Below are 21061 nucleotides of genomic sequence, written 5' to 3' on the forward strand. Positions count from 1 at the left end.
GATTATTATGATATATATACATACATATATATATATACATATATATGTGTGTGTATGTGTATATATATATATATATATATGTATATATATACATATATATACACATACACACATATATATATACACACACACGTGTATATATATATGTGTATATATATGTGTGTGTATATATATATATATATATACACACACATATATATACACACACACACACACACATATATATATATATGTGTGTGTGTGTGTGTGTGTGTGTGTATATGCTTTAAGACCAAGTTAATGCTGAAAGTACAAACATCACTAATGTCACACAACTTTGCCAACATGTGGCCAACAGTAATGTTTTAATGTTCTTCGTTATTAAACATTTGCACATGAATAAGTGACGTCATATTCAGTACTTACTTTTGACAGTTCACTCTTCGGCTGCTCCCTTCTGCCGTATTTTGCGGAAAAATTATCCACACCCACCGCCACGCTATGAATTGTGGGATATATGGGACCACGAAGCGTGCACCGGACCACACTTGATATTTGGGGAAATCGACGGCGCATTTGGAGTATGCATTTGAAGTACACTTCGAATTGGGACAGCCGTCGTCGCGTGGCGGTGACGTAATCGCACTTGAAATGCATACTTCAAGTGTACAGACCCTGAATTGGGACACAGCATGAGTCTGCCACGTGAGACGACGTTATATTTGAACCACCTTTTCACAGTCCTCAGAGCTCCTGGGGTCTCTTAGCCCATCACTGGAGCTGCACACTAAATGAAACGTTATACTAATGTATCAGTAATATATCCTGGGTAGAAGAACTATACAGATATATGAAGCAGTATGGAAAACATAAAGATAAGAAACAATCTGAAATGTTAGGTTTGAAATACAGTTTTTATAGTGCGACACGTTTCACAAACACACAACAGTTCAGCCTCTTATGTTCTCTTTGAAGTCACTGCTGAAAGTAATGAGTAATATTTGTACCTGCGAGTGTTTCCAGTAACAGACACTCTCACAGTTTGGTGTTTTTCAGTGTTACATTCATGGATTTACTCTTTCGTCACGTGACCCTCTGACCGGCTCCTTGGTGCCGCCGCCACAGACCTCAGCTGTCGTCGTCAGGACGTTCCAAAGAGAACCTTCCAGAGGGGTCTGGGATGAACCACTTCTCCCAGCGATCTAAATGCACAGCAGGGTAATTCCAGGGTTTGAACGGGCCATTCCAGTGCAGGAGGTGCGCCTCCTGGAGGAAGCTCTCTGGGTGATGGACATCCGGACTCCAGCCTGGACACACAGCGAAGCTTTTTGGAAACTGAGCTGACGCTGGCACTAATATCCCAGCTGTGTGTGAGGAGCAATCTTACCCAGGTGCCTGACGTGCCACAGAGGGTCCAGTATCGTGTATTTGTCATGAAACACGATTAGCATGGGTGGGGTTGCCACGCCCCCTGCCATGGCACTGCTGTATATGTTCTGTCTGTTGGTGAGAAGGGTTTAAAAATCAGCTTCAAGTGGCCAGTGAAAACCAAACAAAGAGATTTTTGTTATACACCAGTGAGCCTGCATCAGCAACCTCTGCAAGGCTCCGAACAAAACAGTTTACGTCACATAACCTGCTAATGGGATCAATACGCTCGTGGGGGAAAGGACTTTTTAGTGCTTAAACCTAATCAATGAACAAGTGACTGAAGACAAACAATACATGAACAAATGAAAACCACATAAACAAAGATAAAAAGATAAAACTCTAGACCAGGGGTGTCGAACTCCAGGCCTCGAGGGCCGGTGTCCTGCAGGTTTTAGATTTCACCCTGGGTCAACACACCTGAATCAAATGGTTAGTTCATTAGCAGGCATCTGGAGAACTTCAAGACATGTTGAGGAGGTAATTTAGCCATTTAAACCAGCTGTGTTGGATCAAGGACACATCTAAAACCTGCAGGACACCGGCCCTCGAGGCCTGGAGTTCGACACCTGTGCTCTAGACGATAATCACAGCTTCCTGACAAACCCCGGCTCTTCAGGAGACCGGTGTGTCACAGTAGGGGTGGGTTTTTATAATCGATTTATCGATTAAAATCGATTCTGGCTTGGATAACGTAAAATCGATTCATTAAAATCCTGAATCGATTTTTTTATATAAATGTATTTTGCCCGAAATGCCAGAATCTCTGGTGAAATCTCACAAAATTTCAACAACCACCAAACAGCTAAAACAGTAAATGAGAGCAGGAACATGGATTCTGCACAAAGACTTAAACACACAGCCCAACCGCGGATCAGAATCAGTGAGACGTCGCCTTTCTCACAGTCGGGGCTGAAAGCCGACAGCGCGCTGATTCTGATCTGTCGGCGGTCTGCGCTTTGTGTTCACGCCCTTTACACGCTGATTCTAAAGCTGTTAGTTTGATGTCTCTCCAAACAATATTGACCGAACCAGCAGCAAAAGAAGATCCAAACTACACTTCACATAAACATCGTCATGTATTCACTCTGACTTTTATTGTTTTGCTTCGACCACGATGCACAGCTCTCTCTCTCATGCTCGCTCTCTTGCGCGCGCTCTCCCCCTCTCTCTCTCTCTGTACTGTTTTCTGCATTATTCGCTTGCTTGTTACACAAGTCTACCGTTGTTTACAGCGCTGTCGGCCGACGGTTTTTTTTTTTCGTTTTATATACTTCCGAAAATAAAACCTAATTTCTGCCGTTCAATACTGAACAAATTTAAACTTTTTAAAATTCTGCAAAATGCAAAACGCTCAGCCTTGTCTCTAATAAAACCGCTGTAACTTCAGAGGTAATGTTCATGTGTTGATTAATGGTTTTCTTTCGTTTTTGATGTACTGCAGAATATTTTTATAAAATCCCAGAACAGGAAAATCACCTTCATGTTTTTCTGTGTTTTATCTTCAGCTACTTTGACACAAAGGCCTCTGCTGTGATGCTCACACCTTTGATAAAGTCTTGGTGTGTCAGCTTCCTTTTTATAGATACAAAAATATGTAAATGTACTGATCTGAATTATAATATTTCTGACTGTCAAAATTTCCCAGATTCAAATCAAAGTGAATCGAATCGAATTAAATCGAATCGAATCAATTAAATCGAATCGTGGATCGAATCGATTCGGGACCCTGTGAATCGGGATTGAATCGATTCTAGAAATCAGTGACGATACCCAGCCCTATGTCACAGCACGCATGCAAAAGGACTCTGTGCATAATTCAGACATGCCGACCGCATCTGAAAGAACTCTGTGATTGGGATGAAGTAGGAAAGACTTTTGGGAGCTGAGTAAAGTTCAGTTCCACTCAGCGTGGCCACAAGCTGCATGCTCGTTCATGCAAACAAAAAGTTATGTCTATAACTTCTGTTCCCTGAAGGAGAGGAACGAGGTACAACACATAAGTATGGGACAAATATACACGCCCCGCAGAGCAGACACCAAACCGGAATCGGACCACCACATCCTTAGTGAGCGGTACACCCAGCAGAAAGGACAGCATGAGCCACCGAAGGGGCTGTAACGTTCAACTGATAAAACCGCACAAAAGTGTGCGGTGATGCCCAACTAGCTGCTGCACAAATATCAGCTACAGGCCTCCCTTTAAAAAGAGCCCATGAGGTTGCCATCCCCCTGGTGGAATGAGCTCTCACGCCCTGGGGCAAAGCAAGACCTGTGGTGCCGTATGCCAGTGAGATAGCTTCCATAATCCAGTGGGACAGCCTCTGTTTCGACAGAGCTCTACCTCTGTTTGGATTAGCGAAGCAGACAAACAGCTGGTCACATAAACGCACATTCTGAGTGCGCTCAATGTAGGTACGGAGCACACACACTGGACAAAGAGAATGCATCCTCCTCTGCTCCTCAGGTGCAAAAGGAGGGGAGCAAAAGCTCAGCAACTCAAACTCCATTGAGTTATAAGATAAAATCGGCAGCATTTGGACGCAATACGACCTTGAGACCATCAGGAGACAACTGTGTGTAGCAGGGATGCGCAGACAGCGCATGAAGGTCACCCACTCGCTTTGCTGAAGCCAAAGCGAGAAGTAATGCAGTCTTATATGAAAGATATTTCATATCCACAGACTGAATGGGTTCAAACGGGGGGCTACAAAAGGGCCTCCAGCACCAAAGAAGAGTCCCAAGCAGGGACACTGGACTTAAGCACGGGCCTCAGCCAGCAAACTCCTTTCAGAAAACGTATGGCGTGGGGATGTGCACCTGGTGTCACCCCGTCAAAGCCAATATGACAAGCAGATATAGCTGCTAAATAAACCTTAATTGTCGAAAATGAAAGGCCCTCATCCAGCAGCTCCTGCGGGAATGTCAAAACACTGAAATGTGAGAGTGTGGCGGTCCTGGCACCATTGCTCAAAGGCTCGCCATTTGTAAGCGTACAAGCCTCTAGTAGATGAGGCCCTAGCGCTCTGAATTGTCGCTATCACACTAGGTGGCAAACCCTTAGCAGTGAAGTTTAACCTCTCAGCAGGTAAGCATGAAGGCGCCACAGAGATTTGCCCCTCGCCAAATAGATCCCAAATCTGAGCCACTATTAAAGGGTGTAACCTCCATGCTCTCACCAGAGGACCCCCCTGGAGAGAAGGTCCGGCCCCAGGTTCAGGTGGCTCGGGGCATGGGTGGCTCTTAGAGAGAGAAAATGAACACCATACCAGCAGAGAGCGAGACAGCTTCAACAGGGGAGGAGAGCGTCCTGACTAAGACATGCTGGCCCTCCAGGACTGGACGGAAATGCTTTAGAGCTAAGAACACTGCTAACAGCTCGCATCTGTGGACACCACCTTGCGAAACAACACCCTCCCAATCCGAGAGCCCTGATGCAGCAGCCCGGGCTCCCTCCAAGGACGGAGAGCTGGCAGCCTCCTCCGGAGGTGACGCGATGCAAACGGTGAGAGAGAGTCCAGCGTTGGAACGCTCTCATTCTTAACAGTCCAAGTGGCACTACGGCGATCATAGATGCATCGTGCCCAACAAACGTAATATGGTCGGGAAACGCAGCTGAAACTGAGCGAGGCAGCGATGAAACGCCGCCACTGAGTGCTCCGACAAACGTGCGCAGCTGGAAAGCGAGCATAATTCCAAACCGAGGAACGAAATCTGCTGACTCGGGATTAGCGAGCTCTTTTGAACGTTCACAGAGAACCCCAGTGTCTGAATGTGTGACAGAACCAGTGACAGCTGCGTCTCTGCCTGCTCTCTGGAGCAAGCTACGAGAGCCCAGTCGTCCAGGTAGGCTAAGATGTGGATGCCTCTCTCTCTGAGGGGCGCTAGCGCTGCCTCGGGACATTTTGCAAAGGTGCGAGGAGCGAGCGTCAGCCCGAACGGCGGCACTAGGTACAGAGGAAGTCATCTGTGGTGACTCTGACCTTAATAAGAAGCAGTGCCAGCGGGCTGTCATCAGGAACCAGCGATCCGAGCTCCGCCAGGCACATCGCCTGGTACGTCTGGAGCATGGTGACGGAGCTCATGGCGTGAGCAGTGCCGGCCTGAGCCCGATAAATCTTCTGCAGCTGCGAAGCAGAGAATCTGCAGTGCTTGGACGGCAGAGTTGCGGGGCCGCCGACACCATGGTTATGGGACGGGGCCAGATAAGCAGCCAGAGACGGCTCCATAGGGGGTGGGTTAGCTAAGTCCAATCCATGTACTGTCCATAGCCGGGCGCGGTGACACGGGTAAACAGAGGTTTGTCCCATGATGCTGTTAGCTCGCAGAGAAAGTCTGGGAACATGGGAAGGCAGTTTTTGGCTGCTGCGGGCTCCGGTGGGAAGAAAAAACCCGCGAACCGCGACGGCTTCTGAGCTGGCGGAGGAGAGGGCCAGTCCACCTGCAGCTTCTCAGCAGCACGGCGAAACAGGGAGAAAAGAGAGGTGTCATCGAGGCCGACCGGCACAGCAGCGGCGGCACATTGGGCCAACAATGAGCTCTCCTGCTCATCCTCCAACAAACCATGGATGTCCAGGCCGATGACCAGCACGTCATCGTCTTCCTGGGGAGCGCTGACGGGCTTCAGACAGCGGAACGTCCCAGCACTTTTTCCACAAACGTCACCCGTCTTTCCAGGGTCGAGCGCCGGAGCTGGCGACAAAACGCACAGGCTTCGGGCTCCGTCAACGCTCTCCTGGCATGGACGATCCCCAGGCAGACAGGGCAGGCATCGTGCTGGTCGCTGTCGTGCAAAGAGAAACCGCATCCCTGAGGACAAGGGCGAACAGAAGGTTTCTGCTTTGCTTGCTTCGGTTTGGAGTCCATTCCAAAATGCAGAGCAAAACGCTGCACAGGAAAACTTGAAATTAGCGCTCCGCGGGCAGCCTACGCACCAACTGCGCGGTGGAGACTAACACTAGGGCTGCCACGATTAGTCGACTAGTCACAATTACGTCGACTATTAAAATCGTTGACGACTGATTTAATAGTCGACGCGTCGTTTGAAGCTTTGTAAGATCACAAAAGACGCAGGAATAAGTAGTAGGATTTAAGAGTGTAATAACGGACTGAAACAGAAGATGGCAGCACTGCATGTACAAGGATGCCAGCTGCCGAAGAAGAAGCTGTGTCCCAGAATTCATAGCGCAGCCCAGCTCAGTTTCCAACAATGGCGGCAGCTAGTTAGTTTTAATATGACTCTTATTATTCTTTCTGCGTCACAAAATAAACGTTTAACATATTTTCAGGCGAGAATGTAGCTGTGTAAACCTCAAATACACCGGGACTCCCGGGAAATCGTTTTCAAACCCACCGCCGTCTTTCGCTACTCAGGTTAAACATATATAAGTCACTTAGATAACTTAAAAATGTTATTGTTTGGCTTTTTTAGTATTTTATTTGTTCCTGAGTAAATCGGTTTGGCTGAGATTAAAGTTTTAGTTTTTACACAGCTGAATAAACGTCAAGCAGACAGCTGATTATCAGAAGTGTGAGATGCTCCAGAATTTACTCCGGTGTCCTGTTACATTTTAGATAGCAAGGAGTTTATTAAACTTCACCGAAACAATCTGCAAATGTCATTAACATTTAATAAACTATCATCTTGTCTTTATTTTTAGTTAGCACATACCTGAAACACTTAAAGCTGTAAGCTAATGATAGTTATATAAGAGCAGATGCTGCTGGTGCAATAAGCTGTACGTTTTACGTCCAATGGATGATGATATGATTAGTCGACTAATCGCAAAAATAATCGGTGACTAGTCGACTATCAAAATAATCGTTTGTGGCAGCCCTACTCTGGACACTCACTGCTGTACCTCTCCCCTAACCTCTTCCATACATACGGAAAACAATTTGCCCTAGCTAACACCAGCAGGGGCAGCCCAACTCAGCAGAGGTGAAGAGCGTAAGAACTGACGACTGTGATAACAGCGGCTATATGTGCAGGCGGGGCGTGAGCGTGTCATCACGTTGTAACGTGCGGTGAAGATGAAGCCAGCCGCGGAGGTGTGCAGGTGGATAGCGAATGAGCAACAGCTTCTGACTTTCCAAAAAGTACTCATTTATTTACAATATCAAAAATAAAAGTGCTACCTCTACCACACATTACTAAAGAGCACACTAGTCCGCATACACACGGGAGCATCCATTACAGGAGGAGTGCGAAGAAGAACAAAAAAGGGGTAACACACCAGTCATGAGACAGGAGGCGCCGCCATGTGGTGATACACTGCATTACAATAGCAACTGTTACAACATGTGAATAAAGGTTTCTTCAGCCAGGACACACAATGGTGTGATATCCCGTACAGGTTTGCTGTGCATTGTCGACGTATAGACAGTACCGTATAGAGATCTAAAATATGTAGCATTTGACCTTTGACCTCTCTTTCAAGGTAAAATAAGATCAAACTTTCATAAACCAAATCTACTGTTCATATTGGTAACATTTGACACCAGTTTAAGGAGTTTACCTGAAATTCTCCTCCATCCACTTCTCCAGCTCTTTGGTGACCTTCTGCTTCTTCCACTCGTTCATATCTGCCACAAAGACTCCAGGGTTGAAAGAGCAGTCGCTGGGGTTGATGCCCAGGTCTTTCACTTCCTGTTTCCTGTAGTCCAGGAAGCCCATGTAGGTTGTCTAGGGGACGAGCTCAGAGGAGACAATACCAAATAATAATGACTGAATCCCTCCCACATGTTACTATGTCAAATAAAAGCTCTTTAATGTGAGATTTACACGAGGCATAAAAGTCTAAAATAACAGAAGCCGTAAAAATCCACCTGCATCCCGACGCTGCGCACCATCTCGTGTGTGGAGGGGAGGTCGCAGTCTGTGGCGAAAGCAGCCGCGTGTCCTGGCTTCAGCTTGATATTAAACAGATCCCTGATGTCACCTGAAACACAACCAGACTGCAGTGCTGTATCTGTTGTTTCAGATCCTAAAACTCATTTTAATAATTAACAAACAGAACCCGAGTAAAGCAAATAATGATGTATTTATTTAGAGATCTTCTGGGTGTAGTTAGTTCTCTAGGAGCCAATAAAGGGCTCCTGGGTGTCATGTCAGGGTGGACCTCTGAATTCAGCCGTTTAATAACTCTGTAACTCTGTGTGACGCTGCTCGTTAGCACAGTTGTGTCTAATGTAGAAGATTACACATGTGTAATTTATTATCAGACTGATTGTAGACATGCGTACCCTGCACGATGATGTCATCATCTAAGTATATCACCCTGGAGTGGAGGATGTCGAGCAGAGGGAGGTAAAACCGCACAAAGTTGAGCTGCAAAAACAAAGTTTTTTATTTCTTTGAGACAGAAACTCTGTGCTTGGTTCGGCTGATGGCACGGATGCAGACGCAGCACTCACGGGATGTAAGAGATCAGGTCGAGATGAATCTGGCTTCACTTTTCCAACAAGGACCATCGGGTTAAACTCCACTATCTTGTAGCGGATGCCTTTGAGTTTTGTCTTCTCTATGTACCTCCTACGTGACACAAAAGGAAGATTAGGTGAGAAATACTCACTTTGGGCAACAATACTGGGAGAAAACCACTGATCTCCACATTTGGAACAAAGTGCGGTTCATATTTTTGTAGTTCAAAGATGCACCTGGTGAGTTTGACAGCATCACGAAGAGTCACAACGTAGAAGAAAACACTGGCGTCTGTGTTGCTGATGATGCTGTTGATGGTTGCCATGGAGGCACCCATGCGCTCCTCTGATGCACAGATGACGACGGGCACGACATCATGTGCTTCTGCAGCGTGTTCCTGAGAAACCTTTTTCCTGTTCTCTGTCAGGAATCAGGAGTTTAGACTGGTTCAAGCTCAGTTTCAGTGGGATCATTTTCACTTAAAGTAACATATTTCACATTTGGAGCATTAGTGAGTATTTCTCAGATTAAGTAGTGAAGACCAACGCTGACGCACCTGAGAGTCTTGGCCGAGTGGAGGCTCGGAGCAGTGTACTGCGCAGGAGGAGGCACACCAGCAGCACCAGCAGCACCAGCAGGATCCGATTGACTGAAACGTGATCACTCAGAGTTTGAGTGCAAAACTAAAGAAGTTTGTCTCAAAGCAGATTGATGCCATAAAACAACAAAAGCTGTCTACGTTTAGAAGGAACATCATAAACCACAGACTTGTGCCTGACCTCATCTGTCAGCTTCTCCATCATCACTATGTCTCACATCCTGCTCCATCCTCACATGTCCTCCTTTGACACGCTATCACATGCTCTCTCTACATCAGCAGAGACAGAAACTCCCTCTGACCCTCTCTATTCCTCTCCATCAACTGATATCCTCATGTTGTCCAGGATCAACATTGGATCTGACCAATCACAGCGTTGTGACATCATAGCTGTCCACTCAGGGAAACAGGTCAGGATGTGGTCAGGGCTGTGTGATGTGATGGTGTTTCCATCACTACAGTGTGATTGGTCCAGGAACATCAGCACGGCGACATCAGATTGAGCCTCCACCAACACAGTCAAAGCAAAGTACAAGTAAGAATAATAAAAAATAAAAATGAGGCTCTTTACTTTGCGGCCGATGGCTGAGCCAGACAACAGTCTGCTGTTCGTTAGCTCAGGTCGGCTTAAAGAGACTGAAAGCTTTAAACCAAAGAAAGAATTTAGACTTCACAGAGACACCGGCTGCAACAATAGGCAGGTCACTGCTACCTTTATGCTAGCAATGATGATTCTCAGTCACACAGCAAAGAAAGAGAATAAATCATCCCATAAATAATTAAGTGATTATCAGCTGTTACTATAAACAGTAAAACATGTCCATTTTCAAAATGCTTTGTGTATTTCTTAGTTTCCTCCAGCTGTGAGACACACCAGAGAGGAAGGATCTGCAAACACTTACAAAGCTTACTTTGGTTTTTGTGCAGATGTAGCTAGTGCTAACTGGAGTCTGCACAGCATCCTAACTCGTTACCTAGAATTGTCCACAGATTATTGAAAGCACTTAAGGATTGCTCTCCCAGTATGAGAGAATCCAGTTACCAGTCGATTTAAGCGTTAAAGGTTTGGCTAGTAGAAGGTGGATTTCCTGAAGGCGAGTAAAGTGGAAAATTTACCTTTTCTGTAGGAAGAAAACAGCGTGAAAAAAACTGGAGTTACTGAAATTTTCACACATGCAACTTTTACTTTTTAACAACCGCATGCAGTTCAGGAATAACTCGTTACAGCCTGCTGCCATCTGCATATCCCATTCCATAGATATTTGGTGCATGTGCACGGCTGCTTCCTCTTCCTGGGGAAATATGAGGGGACCTTTACTGGCAACAGCTGCCCAGTGGATGCACAGTGGACGGGAATGCAAAGCACATGCAACACAATCTGCTAACGTTACTTCTCAGCTACAAGAACATGTCAGCTAACACTGCTGGACAACATGAATCAGTCTTTATCCATTTCATCACACTTTGGTTACACTTACTTTTTCTCAGGAGAGCCATGTTTTATATTTGCTTCCAGGGACATCTGCACACACACCAAAACAGAGAAGGAGAGAGCTATGAAGCCACTTCTGAGAAGCAAAAGATGAAATATTTTGTAATTTGGCCGGTCCCTCAGGGAGGGGAGCCCTGAAATGTGTTTTTATTTCTAAAGATGACAGCTCTCATACGTTTGCAGTGCAGGGAGTGTCAAACAACCTGCTGACTGCTGTTCAGAAGCAGCGTCTTCTACAGCTGTGAATAATCTGAGGTAGTCTGACAGAGTACAGCTTTAACCCCACGAACACAAAGCAGAGGCCGTCTGTGCAGAACAATCAGTCCTTACGTGTTCCTCTCTCAGCTGCTCGCTTTAGGGGTCATCGCAGCGCAGCATCTGATCTCGCCCTAAACATCACTCCCACTCCTGCCCGACCTCACCAGTCTTTGGCTGCTTTTTAGTCATTTTGAGGACGGTACCTGACCATACTGGAAGGGATATGTCTTTTGTTTGACCTGTCACTCAACACTTACTATTAAAGTGTAAAAAAGGCATCCTGTCATAAAAGCTTTTCCCATTTCTTTAGTTGAATCTGCAAAAAAATGCCCAAAGACATAAAGCAGTATTTTACATAAACAAGCTGATTCCCAAAGAACTGACATATGCTGTGTACACGAGGACGACAAATGAATGGCAGGCCTAAAAAACGATTTGAATCAAATGAAGAGAATGGGTAAAATCCAGCAAATGCCTGACCTGAGGGCTGGATCTGGGGCTTCGGCCGACCCATCTACCATTTGTCAAAGTCTCATCAGAAACGGCCTCAATTCAAATTGTTGTCCGTATGTATGGAAGAGGTTAGGGGAGACGTACAGCAGTGAGTGTCCAGAGTAAGGCTGCCACAAACGATTATTTTGATAGTCACTAGTCACCGATTATTTTTGTGATTAGTCGACTAATCAGATCATCATCCATTGGACATAAAACATACAGCTTATTGCACCAGCAGCATCTGCTCTTATATAACTATCATTAGCTTACAGCTTTAAGTGTTTAAGGTAAGTGCTAACTAAAAATAAAGACAAGATGATAGTTTGTTAAATTTTAATGAAATTTGCAGATTGTTTCGGTGAAGTTTAATAAACTCCTTGCTATCTAAAATATAACAGGACACCGGAGTATATTCTCGAGCATCTCACACTTCTGATAATCAGCTGTCTGCTTGACGTTTATTCAGCTGTGTAAAAACTATAACTTTAATCTCAGCCAAACCGATTTACTCAGGAACAAATAAAATACTGAAAAAAGCCAAACAATAACATTTTTAAGTTATCTAAGTGACTTATATATCATGTTTAACCTGAGTAGTGAAAGACGGCGGTGGGTTTGAAAACATTTTGCCGGGAGTCCGGTGTTCTCACGGCTCTAGTTAGCCTAGCCCCCGGCTAGCTATCGAGCTAGTGGGTAACAGACGTCTCCGAAAACGTCGGAGCGCTTTTGAAAATATGTGGTGTCTTGATAAACTGAGCAGATATTTGAGGTTTACACAGCTACATTCTCGCCTGAAAATATGTTAAATGTTTATTTTGTGACCCAGAAGGAATAATAAGAGTAATATTAAAACTAACTAGCTGCCGCCATTGTTGGAAACTGAGCTGGGCTGCGCTATGAATTCTGGGACACAGCTTCTTCTTCTTCGGGGTTTAACGGCAGCTGGCATCCTTGTACATGCAGTGCTGCCATCTTCTGTTTCAGTCCGTTATTACACTCTTAAATCCTACTACTTATTCCTGCGTCTTTTGGGATCTTACAAAGCTTCAAACGACGCGTCGACTATTAAATCAGTCGTCAACGGTTTTGATAGTCGACGTAATCGTGACTAGTCGACTAATCGTGGCAGCCCTAGTCCAGAGGCATGTGTGAAACACGGGGGAGGCTCTGTCACGGTGTGGTGTCGGGGATTGTATCAATCTGGTGGGATTAGGAATGATAACAGTGGAATCGTAAGACTAGCAGGAAGGAAGCTCGTATCTCTGAAGAGCGAGACGTAGACGATCATTCCTAAGCCGATAGGTTTGTTTCTAAGCTTGACAAAAGCTACAGTGAAAAGTAACACAAAAAGAACTTTACATGAAGCAGAGTGATGTGACCAGACACAGATTCAGTGAGACAATGGCTGACACGTGGCTGAGTCCAAAGTATTTCCTTCCTTTCTGGTGCCGGCTCCATCAGGGCATCTGTTTGCTCACCAGCCTTTCAAACCTTTATACAAATACAACAAATGCTCACACAGTGAACGGGGGGGGGGGGGGGGGGGGAATCTCCCCTTTCATGAGACAAATAAGGGATTCTTACTAACACCCCATTAATTATGCTTTAAGTTTAAAATGTAAAATCTGCCCAGAGAGGATGGCTGCTTGATTAGCTCATAATGACGCCTATTCTGCAGCCTTTCACCAGAGCTGCTGTCAGCTGAAATACAACAGGACTTGCAGTTTGTGTCCTGCATTTGTTTCTGGTTTATTTGCTGCTCTTCAGAGAATTCAGAAACATCTGGAACTGCTTAGCTTTAGCTGGGAAGAGCAGAGCTGCCCAGCAGCTGGGCTGCATTTGAACAACTCATCATTTACAGAAATTACACTTTAGTATTCTTGTATGTAATATGTCCTCTTAATGCATCTCAGTGCAGTTTCACATTGTCAGTGTCAGTTTATACCAGTGCCACAAAATAGTTTAACAAGTGAGTGATATTAGATTTAGAAAACCACGTTTTCACCATCAGCACAAAGTCCTCACGGTGTGTGAATGTGTGATGGTGCAGTGCAGAAACCATCCCTCTGAAAACAGTTTGTGTTTGTCCAAAAAGAGTCATCAATGTAGAGAAGTAACCGATCCCACTGAAACAGACGCTTTCACCGAGCGCTGAGAGCTGAAGTTAAAAGCTTCGATGGAAATCTTTAAGCAGAGCACGTTAGTGTAAAATGACAAAAAGTTCTATTGTTTACTTAAACCCTTACACATTACAACAGCATGCAACCATAACAGACATAAAACTGTAGAACAAAAAAGAAGAAAAAAAGCTCTTCTAGATGGCAAAGCATGAAGGTGTGTCAGTGCTGCTTTGATACGACAGCCATCATTTGTACAAAGTCAAATGTCTGAAACACACTCACCAGCAAGAACAGCGTGGAGGTTACAGCTAGTCCCATTCGTGGAGCTGATGGTCCGTGTCCTCTGAGGACGGAGACTCTCCCCCCACCTTTTCCTCCAGATGTGACTCATCTTGTTGGTCTTCTTCTTGTTATCCAGATGCTGGATTATCTCGTTTAAAAGACCAGTGACGGCAATATCTGATCCACTTTTGGTATTTTGTGAGAGAGAAAAAGAAAGTCTGTGATAATTACCCTCATGAGATGTGTTAACATTATGCCAGTAATCATTTATTAACCTAAATTTTCTTTATTATTTAACTACATTAAAGACAATTTTGTATTTAATGTAAAGAGCAAAGTGATTTGCAACGTGAACTCTCTAAAGTTTAGAGAGCCAAATCTCGTTGCTACAACAACTACATCTCCCACAATCCACATGGCCACGCCCTCCTATAAGGGCAACGATGTTCTTTCTTTCCTAATCCAAGTGACGGCATTCTAACCTTGTTTTGACTGTTGTATAAAAGGTTTCTCATCAAATTGTAGCAATATGTACACACTGTATAATTCAGGTCATTTTAATCTAAAATTGCAAAAAAAAAAATCGATTAGTGCTCATAATAATATTTAGAATTTTGATCAAGATATAAGTACGTAAAAAACCAAACACTTGCGTGCTTTATGTTGGTTTCAGAGGTACAGGGTTAGGTCATGGTTGGCCACGTGATTTTAAGCAGCTCAACCAGGAATCGCGCTGGTAAACAGGCCAGCGTGTGTTCTTCAACACTTCAGAGTAACTGTTCTTATTTTGGCCCGTAGGCCAGTTTCTGCTCCAGCATTTAACTTCCACCCAGCATGGATGAAAACACTTTGAAGCTGCTAGTGAAGCTCACTCAGGACGGACAGTTAGCCGCGCTGGAGAAACACGTAACATTAGGCGGCGCGACTGCGGCGCAAACTGTCAGTGGCAAACACTTCGGCAAGTCGGGAGACACCTTGCTGCACTACGCCGCAAGGCATGGACACCTGGACATTGTAAAGTACCTGATAAAGAGGGTTGGCTTGGATGTAGAGGTGTACAACAACGACTACAAGAGGCCGCTACACGAAGCTGCCTCCATGAGCCACAAGGACTGTGTTAGCTACCTGCTCCAAGAAGGCGCCAAAGTGGACAGTCTGAAGAAGGCTGACTGGTGAGAAAGAACCTGTTAACGTGTTACTACATTACTGTAACCCTACTCTAAAGGGAAGGAAGAAGAAGTCAGCGCCATCTTTCCCGGGTTTACTTTAAAGCTGCCTTCGCTGTGGGAGGAGTTACCGCCCTTCGATAGCTCAGTTGGTAGAGCGGAGGACTGTAGAGGCTGAATGCTGATATCCTTAGGTCGCTGGTTCGAATCCGGCTCGAAGGAGTGATATTTTTTAACTCGACAGAGCAGTACAATTATAAACAAATGGCGTAATATTAGCTAAATATACCTGAAGGAGCTGCTTTACTTGTCTTTAATATACTTCAATAAGTTTGTGTTTCTAGTTGGAAATCGAAGGGGCTAAAAATAGCTGACAATACAATACGTTATTACAAATTAAATGTACATTATTTCAAATTCAGACTTTACAGTCCAGCCCTGTTAAACACTGACTGTTCTACAGTGGTGCTCAGACTGTATCTGTGTGCTCCTCTGGGGTGTATTCAGTAGGGTCGTTTAAAGTTAAGAAAAAGAAATTGTAATATTATTTTATTCATAAGCTACTCTTAAAATGTGAAGATATTACATGTTGTATAATATGTTCCATGATTGTAGCGCAGGAAACAAATAAAAACAGGTCAGTAGGACAGCATCAGCACATTTGTTATCTTTCCAACTTCACTCCATATTTCCCCTGGTTATCCACGCCCCCTAGTGGCTCTATTAGTAAGTACGGGACAGATCTTCTACATAGAGTGTATGAATAGATCCACCAATTGCAGTAAGTTTGTTTGTCAGAGGAGATTTGTGTCTCTGTCTCAGGACTCCGCTGATGATGGCGTGCACTCGGAGGAACCTGGACGTGATCCAGGAGCTGCTTTTCCACGGTGCCGACCCCGCACTGAGAAACAAGGACGGCTGGAACTGCTTCCACATCGCCTGCAGAGAGGGAGACCCTGTGGTCATACAGCACCTGCTCCTTGTTGCACCAGACGTCTGGAGGACGGAGAGCAGGACACGCAGGACGCCACTACACACCGCAGGTGTCTGTACTTACAGTATGTGGAGATGTGACGTGAGGGGAAATCATATAACTTACACTTTCTCTGTTCATCCAGCAATGCATGGATGTGAGGAGGTGGTTAAGGTCTTGCTGGACAGGTATGTTGAAATTTTACATGGAGACTAATTCTGCTGCATATTTAATGCCAAATCCAGTCAACTCTGGATGTTGTCTGACTTTGGTTGTCAGCAGTTCTTACATATAACGCCCATATCAACTCAAAATGCCCTAAAATGACAAATTCACAGTATAAAAATGTATTTAAATGTGACGCAGAAGTCAAAGGATAGATAGATCTTATAAAATTTAAGTTGTTTTTTATGACAGTGAAATTTTCTGCACTCTTAAATTTATGCGACTTCTTTTGGCACAAATGCAGCTCCACCTGCTTGATGCTAATTCGCAGCTCACAGATAACTTTGTCTGACTGATCCTTACATTTACTGGTGTTTTTCCAGATGTGACTACACGCCTGACAGCACTGACAGCTGTGGAGTCACGCCTTTCATGGACGCCATCAGGAATGGACACATCTCTGTGGCCAGGCTTCTTTTAGACGAGCACCAGGTGGAGCAAAGCAGTCCCCTGCAGTAATGTTTCTGCACTGACGTAGTTATATGTAGTGTCTCCACCTGACCTGTGTGTGTGTGTGTGTGTGCGCGCCACAGGCATCTGCAGCAGCTGCTGACATACTCGGGGCTCAGCCAGTGCACCAGGTAGCCGTCACAGGCCAGGATGAGGCTCTGCGGTTTCTGGTGAAGGACTTGAATGTCGAGGTGAACCAGAGGGCGACCAGCATCCAGCTCACCGCCCTGCATTACGCTGCCAAGGTCAGATTTCCCTCTGTTTTCGTTTCGGAATGGTTGGGAAAGATAAATAAATAAACGGGCAGCCTAGGAATGTAAGGAAAGGGACCAAGATGGGAAGACATTTCAGGTATTTTGCTGTGTTGTTGTGTGGAGTGGTTAATATTTACTAACAGCAGAGCCTCGTCATGGCTCAGCAGGTGGAGTGGAGGATGTAGAGGCGTGACGCTGAAATTCATGGGTTGCTGGTTTGAAGGAGGAATAGTTTCATCCTTAAGGAATATTACATTTATCTTTCCAAACCTTTGTGTCAAACATGTGGCCCGAGAGCCGGAATCGGCCCGGCAAACACTCTAATCCGGCCCACTGCACAGCTTTGGAAAAAGTGCAGAAGTGTTTTTACTGTATTTTCATTAGTTTTACAGCTTTTGAACTGATAAAGATCCATCCCCACGCCTGACGTTCATGCTATACAAATTAAATAACGTTTTTCCACTGTGTGGGAAAACTGTGGAAAAACGCAGTCAGTTCAAACTTTTACAAAAGGACATTTTCTGTGAACTGGCAAAAATGTCATATTTTATAATTACAGGACAGTCTTCACAATGAACTAGCAGCACTTTTTCTGAAGTTTGACCCCTTTATGGCGTAGTTTCACTGATCCAGTCCAGATGAGCTGGCTAAACAACAACAACAGCTGGTTATAAGCTAATGTTAGACATGTCTAAAACATCCCACTTTCTCTCTGATAAACAGTTTGATTACATTTACACATTGTATGAGAGTTTATTTGCTAAGTGTCCAACAATGGTTGATTCACTGATATTTAATGTTAGCTAACAGCAGCTAACAGCAGCTAAAGCAGCTAACAGCAGCTAACAGCAGCTAAAGCAGTGCTTACTGATAGAAAAGTTGAGGACATCAGTATCATTGTAAACGAGAGCACTGACATAGATATTGAGAGTGGAGGTAAGTAGTGGACTGACAGCGTCTCTTCACTACAGTCAAACTGTGGCTTGTTTGTCCTACAGTGGCCATCATATCTGGATTTATGCACATGGATTTGGAGGGATAAGAAAATAAAACATGTCTGTAACATTGGTATATCACACCAGTTTGTGTTTTCTTTTTGCACGTGGTTCTCAAACTTTTTTTGCTTGCCCCTCTTTGTTTTACAAGAAAAATGTTTGCACATATTTGGCGATGCTTCATCTCCTGCTTTGCGTTTGTGTGGGAGCCCCGTCACAAACCTGCCCGTTATGCTAGCAGTGTCCATACCCCCCCCATGGCTGTGCTCTTCATTACAAGAATTACTGGAGGCTGTCTTATGTCGTCTGTGATTGTAGCCATGAAGAGTGAATGAACAGTTTTCTCAGACTGCTGATACAAGACTCACATACCAAACATAACGAGAATAAAAGCAAAAGCACGGGCTACAGATCCTTCTCCGAGTCACACTCTTGCATCTCTTTCAGGAGGGCCACACGTCCACTATAAACACACTGGTGGAGCTGGGAGCGGATCCTCATGCCCGGGACAAAAAGGGGAGGACTGGTAGGATGACCTTCTCAGTGCCTTTATGTAAAGTTATTTTCTCTGACCATGCAGCTTAATCAGAGATAATTATTATCTGTGATTATTTAACAAACAACGACGTCCATGAACTGTCCAGTGTGCCGTGTGCTCTGCAGCTGAAAACATAATACGGATCATGTGACGAGGGGAAATAACACGTGATCTTTTCTGGCTTCACGCACACTAACAGTCAGGATACTTGGTACACAGTGATGGACGTCAGCTGGTTACGTGAACACTGTGTTTATCAGTCTGGTGATGAGTGACGTTTTCATGGAGGCGATGTTTGCAGCATATGACAGAGACAGGTCCACAGGCAGCAGAGCAACTGGTTTTAAATGAAAATAATAGAAACATATAAACAGTTTAAACACAATACAAGCTGAAAGCAGCAGTGTGAGTGTGTGAGCTTTGACATGTCGCTCCACTTAAACTTTGCCTGTTTGATGTCACGAGGAATAAAGGCTCAGAGTTGCAGCTCTGTCATTAAGACAGAAATGAATGTTTAGATTAATGCTTTGTTTTTTTGAGTAATTTTATTTCACGATTCTTATCGATGCTCATCAGAGAAGACTTTAAGAAACCTTAGACCTTCCTACTGTCCATGCACGGAGTTCTGTGGGAGCTTCCAGGAACGATGGTGCTATATTCCAGAGAACTGATTGGTCAGTAGGCGGTAATCTCGTACCTACTGATTCCTTATCTCATACACATCTTGCACTGGAGCAGGTTATAGGGATGCAGCATCATTTTCCACGCCATGCACCGCTGCAGCAAGTGAACCAACATAAAAAATCCACCATTTTTAGTTTACAGGCTTCATTAACCTTTGGTTGGACTCTTTGAAATAACGTGAAAGCTGCACAGTTAATATTGTGACGGCTTTACTTCTGCTTTTGTCACTAACATCAAACAAAGAAAGATCTGTTCTGTGTTTTGCATACACCTGTGCATGTCCCTCGTTTGCATTCATTCAGTCTGAAAACCTGCAGAGACTCATCAGCGCAGTGCTCCATAGTGACCTGTAACATCTTCAGCGTTATAGAAACAGCACCAAGCTTCTGAAATGGGAGAGTCGTCTGTTGGCTCATAAAACTCATTTACAGGAAATATGTCGGCACAGTGAATGAAACAGGAACAGAGTTAGTTTGTCTTTTCATTGTCATAATATCACCACCAAACTCAGTTATTACAGGAAGCAGTTTTTTACTGCTGTTTCTCTTCTCCCAGCTCTTCACATGGCGAGCATTGGGCAGCACGCCGACGCAGCCAGGACGCTCCTGCAGCTCGGCCTCAAAGATTCTGAGGATGCGTCCGGCACAACCGCCAGGCAGCTGGCCAGGAAACCCCACGTAGTGCAAGTGTTTGAACGTGACCTGTAATCAATCCTTGAGACATTGAGTTCTTAATTTATTGAAATAAAGAAAAGCTGAAGCTTAATAGTGTGATTCAAGTTATTTTGCACAGATTGTGTGGATTACAATAAAAACTGTCACCCTTGTGTTTGCTAAAAGACGTAGGTTTAGACACGATCATGCTAACAGTAATCTCACTTTACCTGATAAACTCTGCATCCTGCCAGGACAGTTCCTGGGAACGCTGACACAACACAAAAAATGCAGCTTTCATCGTCGGCCACTACATTTGACACTGTTTGACAATCTGCTTGGCTGCCTGTTGTTTCTACTTAAAAATATGTTGGTCTGGGTGACTATCTATATGAGCTCAAAGCAGCCCACACACCGATGTAGGACTTGGGACTTTTCTGTTTGCCAAACAGGTGTGTCATGCATATATGTTGTTGCAGCAGTTGAGCATGTTGCCCACGCTATGCTCAACAGGCAAAGTTGCAATTCACTAAAAAGTTCTGTAAATTTTTGCGACTGTGATGGAAACCATGACAAAGAAAATGAAGCCACAGCCTTTGTTTGCTGTAGTTTTTTTGTTCAGTTTCACACAAGCGAATGAAATGACACAGTACGTGTGTCAAATGTCTGTAATGATTGGCAATCAATTGCTATAATTGACACGTAAGGCATAAAACCAATGGATGCACTCCTGCTAGAACCCTATGATTACAAGACAAAACAACAGCTACTGTTAACTACTGGTGTAGAAACATGGACTATAATAAAGCCTAACTCAGTGGGCCAGAAATACATATGTTTTCCTTATTGTACTTTATGCTTAATGAGTGAATCACATTTAAATATATTTGGCCGTATTGCGTTAAAACAGTTTATGAGACTGTTATTTAGCTGTGGATATGTCACACTACCTTCCGGCACTGGTAAGGTTTCCCACATCAACACAGTGTTTGGTCCGTATCTACTCTGTCGGGTTCTGGTCACCCTACCTGATCCCTGCCGGCTGTAA

At 44.5% G+C, this 21061-nt stretch overlaps 2 protein-coding genes and 1 non-coding gene across 5 annotated transcripts; 2 read left to right on the forward strand and 1 right to left on the reverse strand.

Annotated features, from left to right (window-relative positions):
- Positions 1 to 260: 260 nt before the first annotated feature.
- glt8d2 (glycosyltransferase 8 domain containing 2) lies at positions 261 to 14386 on the reverse strand. 2 transcript variants are annotated; one of them, XM_085137713.1, is made up of 9 exons: positions 10907 to 14386; positions 9387 to 9479; positions 9067 to 9250; positions 8824 to 8941; positions 8653 to 8737; positions 8236 to 8348; positions 7926 to 8092; positions 1367 to 1479; positions 261 to 1286 (listed from the first exon to the last, which is right to left on the reverse strand). In XM_085137713.1, the coding sequence occupies exons 1-9, from the start codon at positions 10923 to 10925 to the stop codon at positions 1108 to 1110; spliced, it is 1071 nt and encodes a 356-aa protein (XP_084993839.1). In that variant the 5' UTR covers positions 10926 to 14386; the 3' UTR covers positions 261 to 1107. The 2 variants fall into 2 exon arrangements, with proteins under 2 accessions (XP_084993839.1, XP_084993840.1); XM_085137714.1 differs by having other exon boundaries at positions 9387 to 10950; positions 14076 to 14384.
- A 334-nt stretch (positions 14387 to 14720) lies between these two features.
- Positions 14721 to 21054, forward strand: ankrd16 (ankyrin repeat domain 16). 2 transcript variants are annotated; one of them, XM_085137712.1, is made up of 7 exons: positions 14725 to 15247; positions 16064 to 16284; positions 16360 to 16402; positions 16763 to 16871; positions 16973 to 17134; positions 18586 to 18664; positions 19916 to 21054. In XM_085137712.1, exons 1-7 carry the CDS (start codon positions 14910 to 14912, stop codon positions 20065 to 20067), a joined length of 1104 nt encoding a protein of 367 aa, XP_084993838.1. In that variant the 5' UTR covers positions 14725 to 14909; the 3' UTR covers positions 20068 to 21054. The 2 variants fall into 2 exon arrangements, with proteins under 2 accessions (XP_084993837.1, XP_084993838.1); XM_085137711.1 differs by having other exon boundaries at positions 14721 to 15247; positions 16064 to 16402.
- Positions 15376 to 15463, forward strand: trnay-gua (transfer RNA tyrosine (anticodon GUA)). The gene is given in 2 exon segments: positions 15376 to 15412; positions 15428 to 15463. It is a non-coding gene; the product is annotated as a tRNA-Tyr (tRNA).
- Positions 21055 to 21061: the final 7 nt, after the last annotated feature.

This window comes from Neolamprologus multifasciatus, chromosome 17 (assembly GCF_963576455.1).
Source record: "Neolamprologus multifasciatus chromosome 17, fNeoMul1.2, whole genome shotgun sequence".
Lineage (NCBI taxonomy): Eukaryota > Metazoa > Chordata > Actinopteri > Cichliformes > Cichlidae > Neolamprologus > Neolamprologus multifasciatus.

Excerpts from the sequence above, each read along its gene's own strand:
- glt8d2 (XM_085137713.1), bottom strand. Across the intron at positions 8,738-8,823 it reads GACCTGATCTCTTACATCCC|CTCAACTTTGTGCGGTTTTA; the intron begins GTGAGTGCTGCG and ends TTGTTTTTGCAG. Across the intron at positions 1,480-7,925 it reads TGGATGGAGGAGAATTTCAG|ACAGAACATATACAGCAGTG; the intron begins GTAAACTCCTTA and ends TCTCACCAACAG.
- ankrd16 (XM_085137711.1), top strand. The coding sequence starts at position 14,910 with ATGGATGAAAACACTTTGAAGCTGCTAGTGAAGCTCACTCAGGACGGA. Across the intron at positions 15,248-16,063 it reads AGTCTGAAGAAGGCTGACTG|GACTCCGCTGATGATGGCGT; the intron begins GTGAGAAAGAAC and ends TCTCTGTCTCAG. Across the intron at positions 18,665-19,915 it reads GGACAAAAAGGGGAGGACTG|CTCTTCACATGGCGAGCATT; the intron begins GTAGGATGACCT and ends CTCTTCTCCCAG.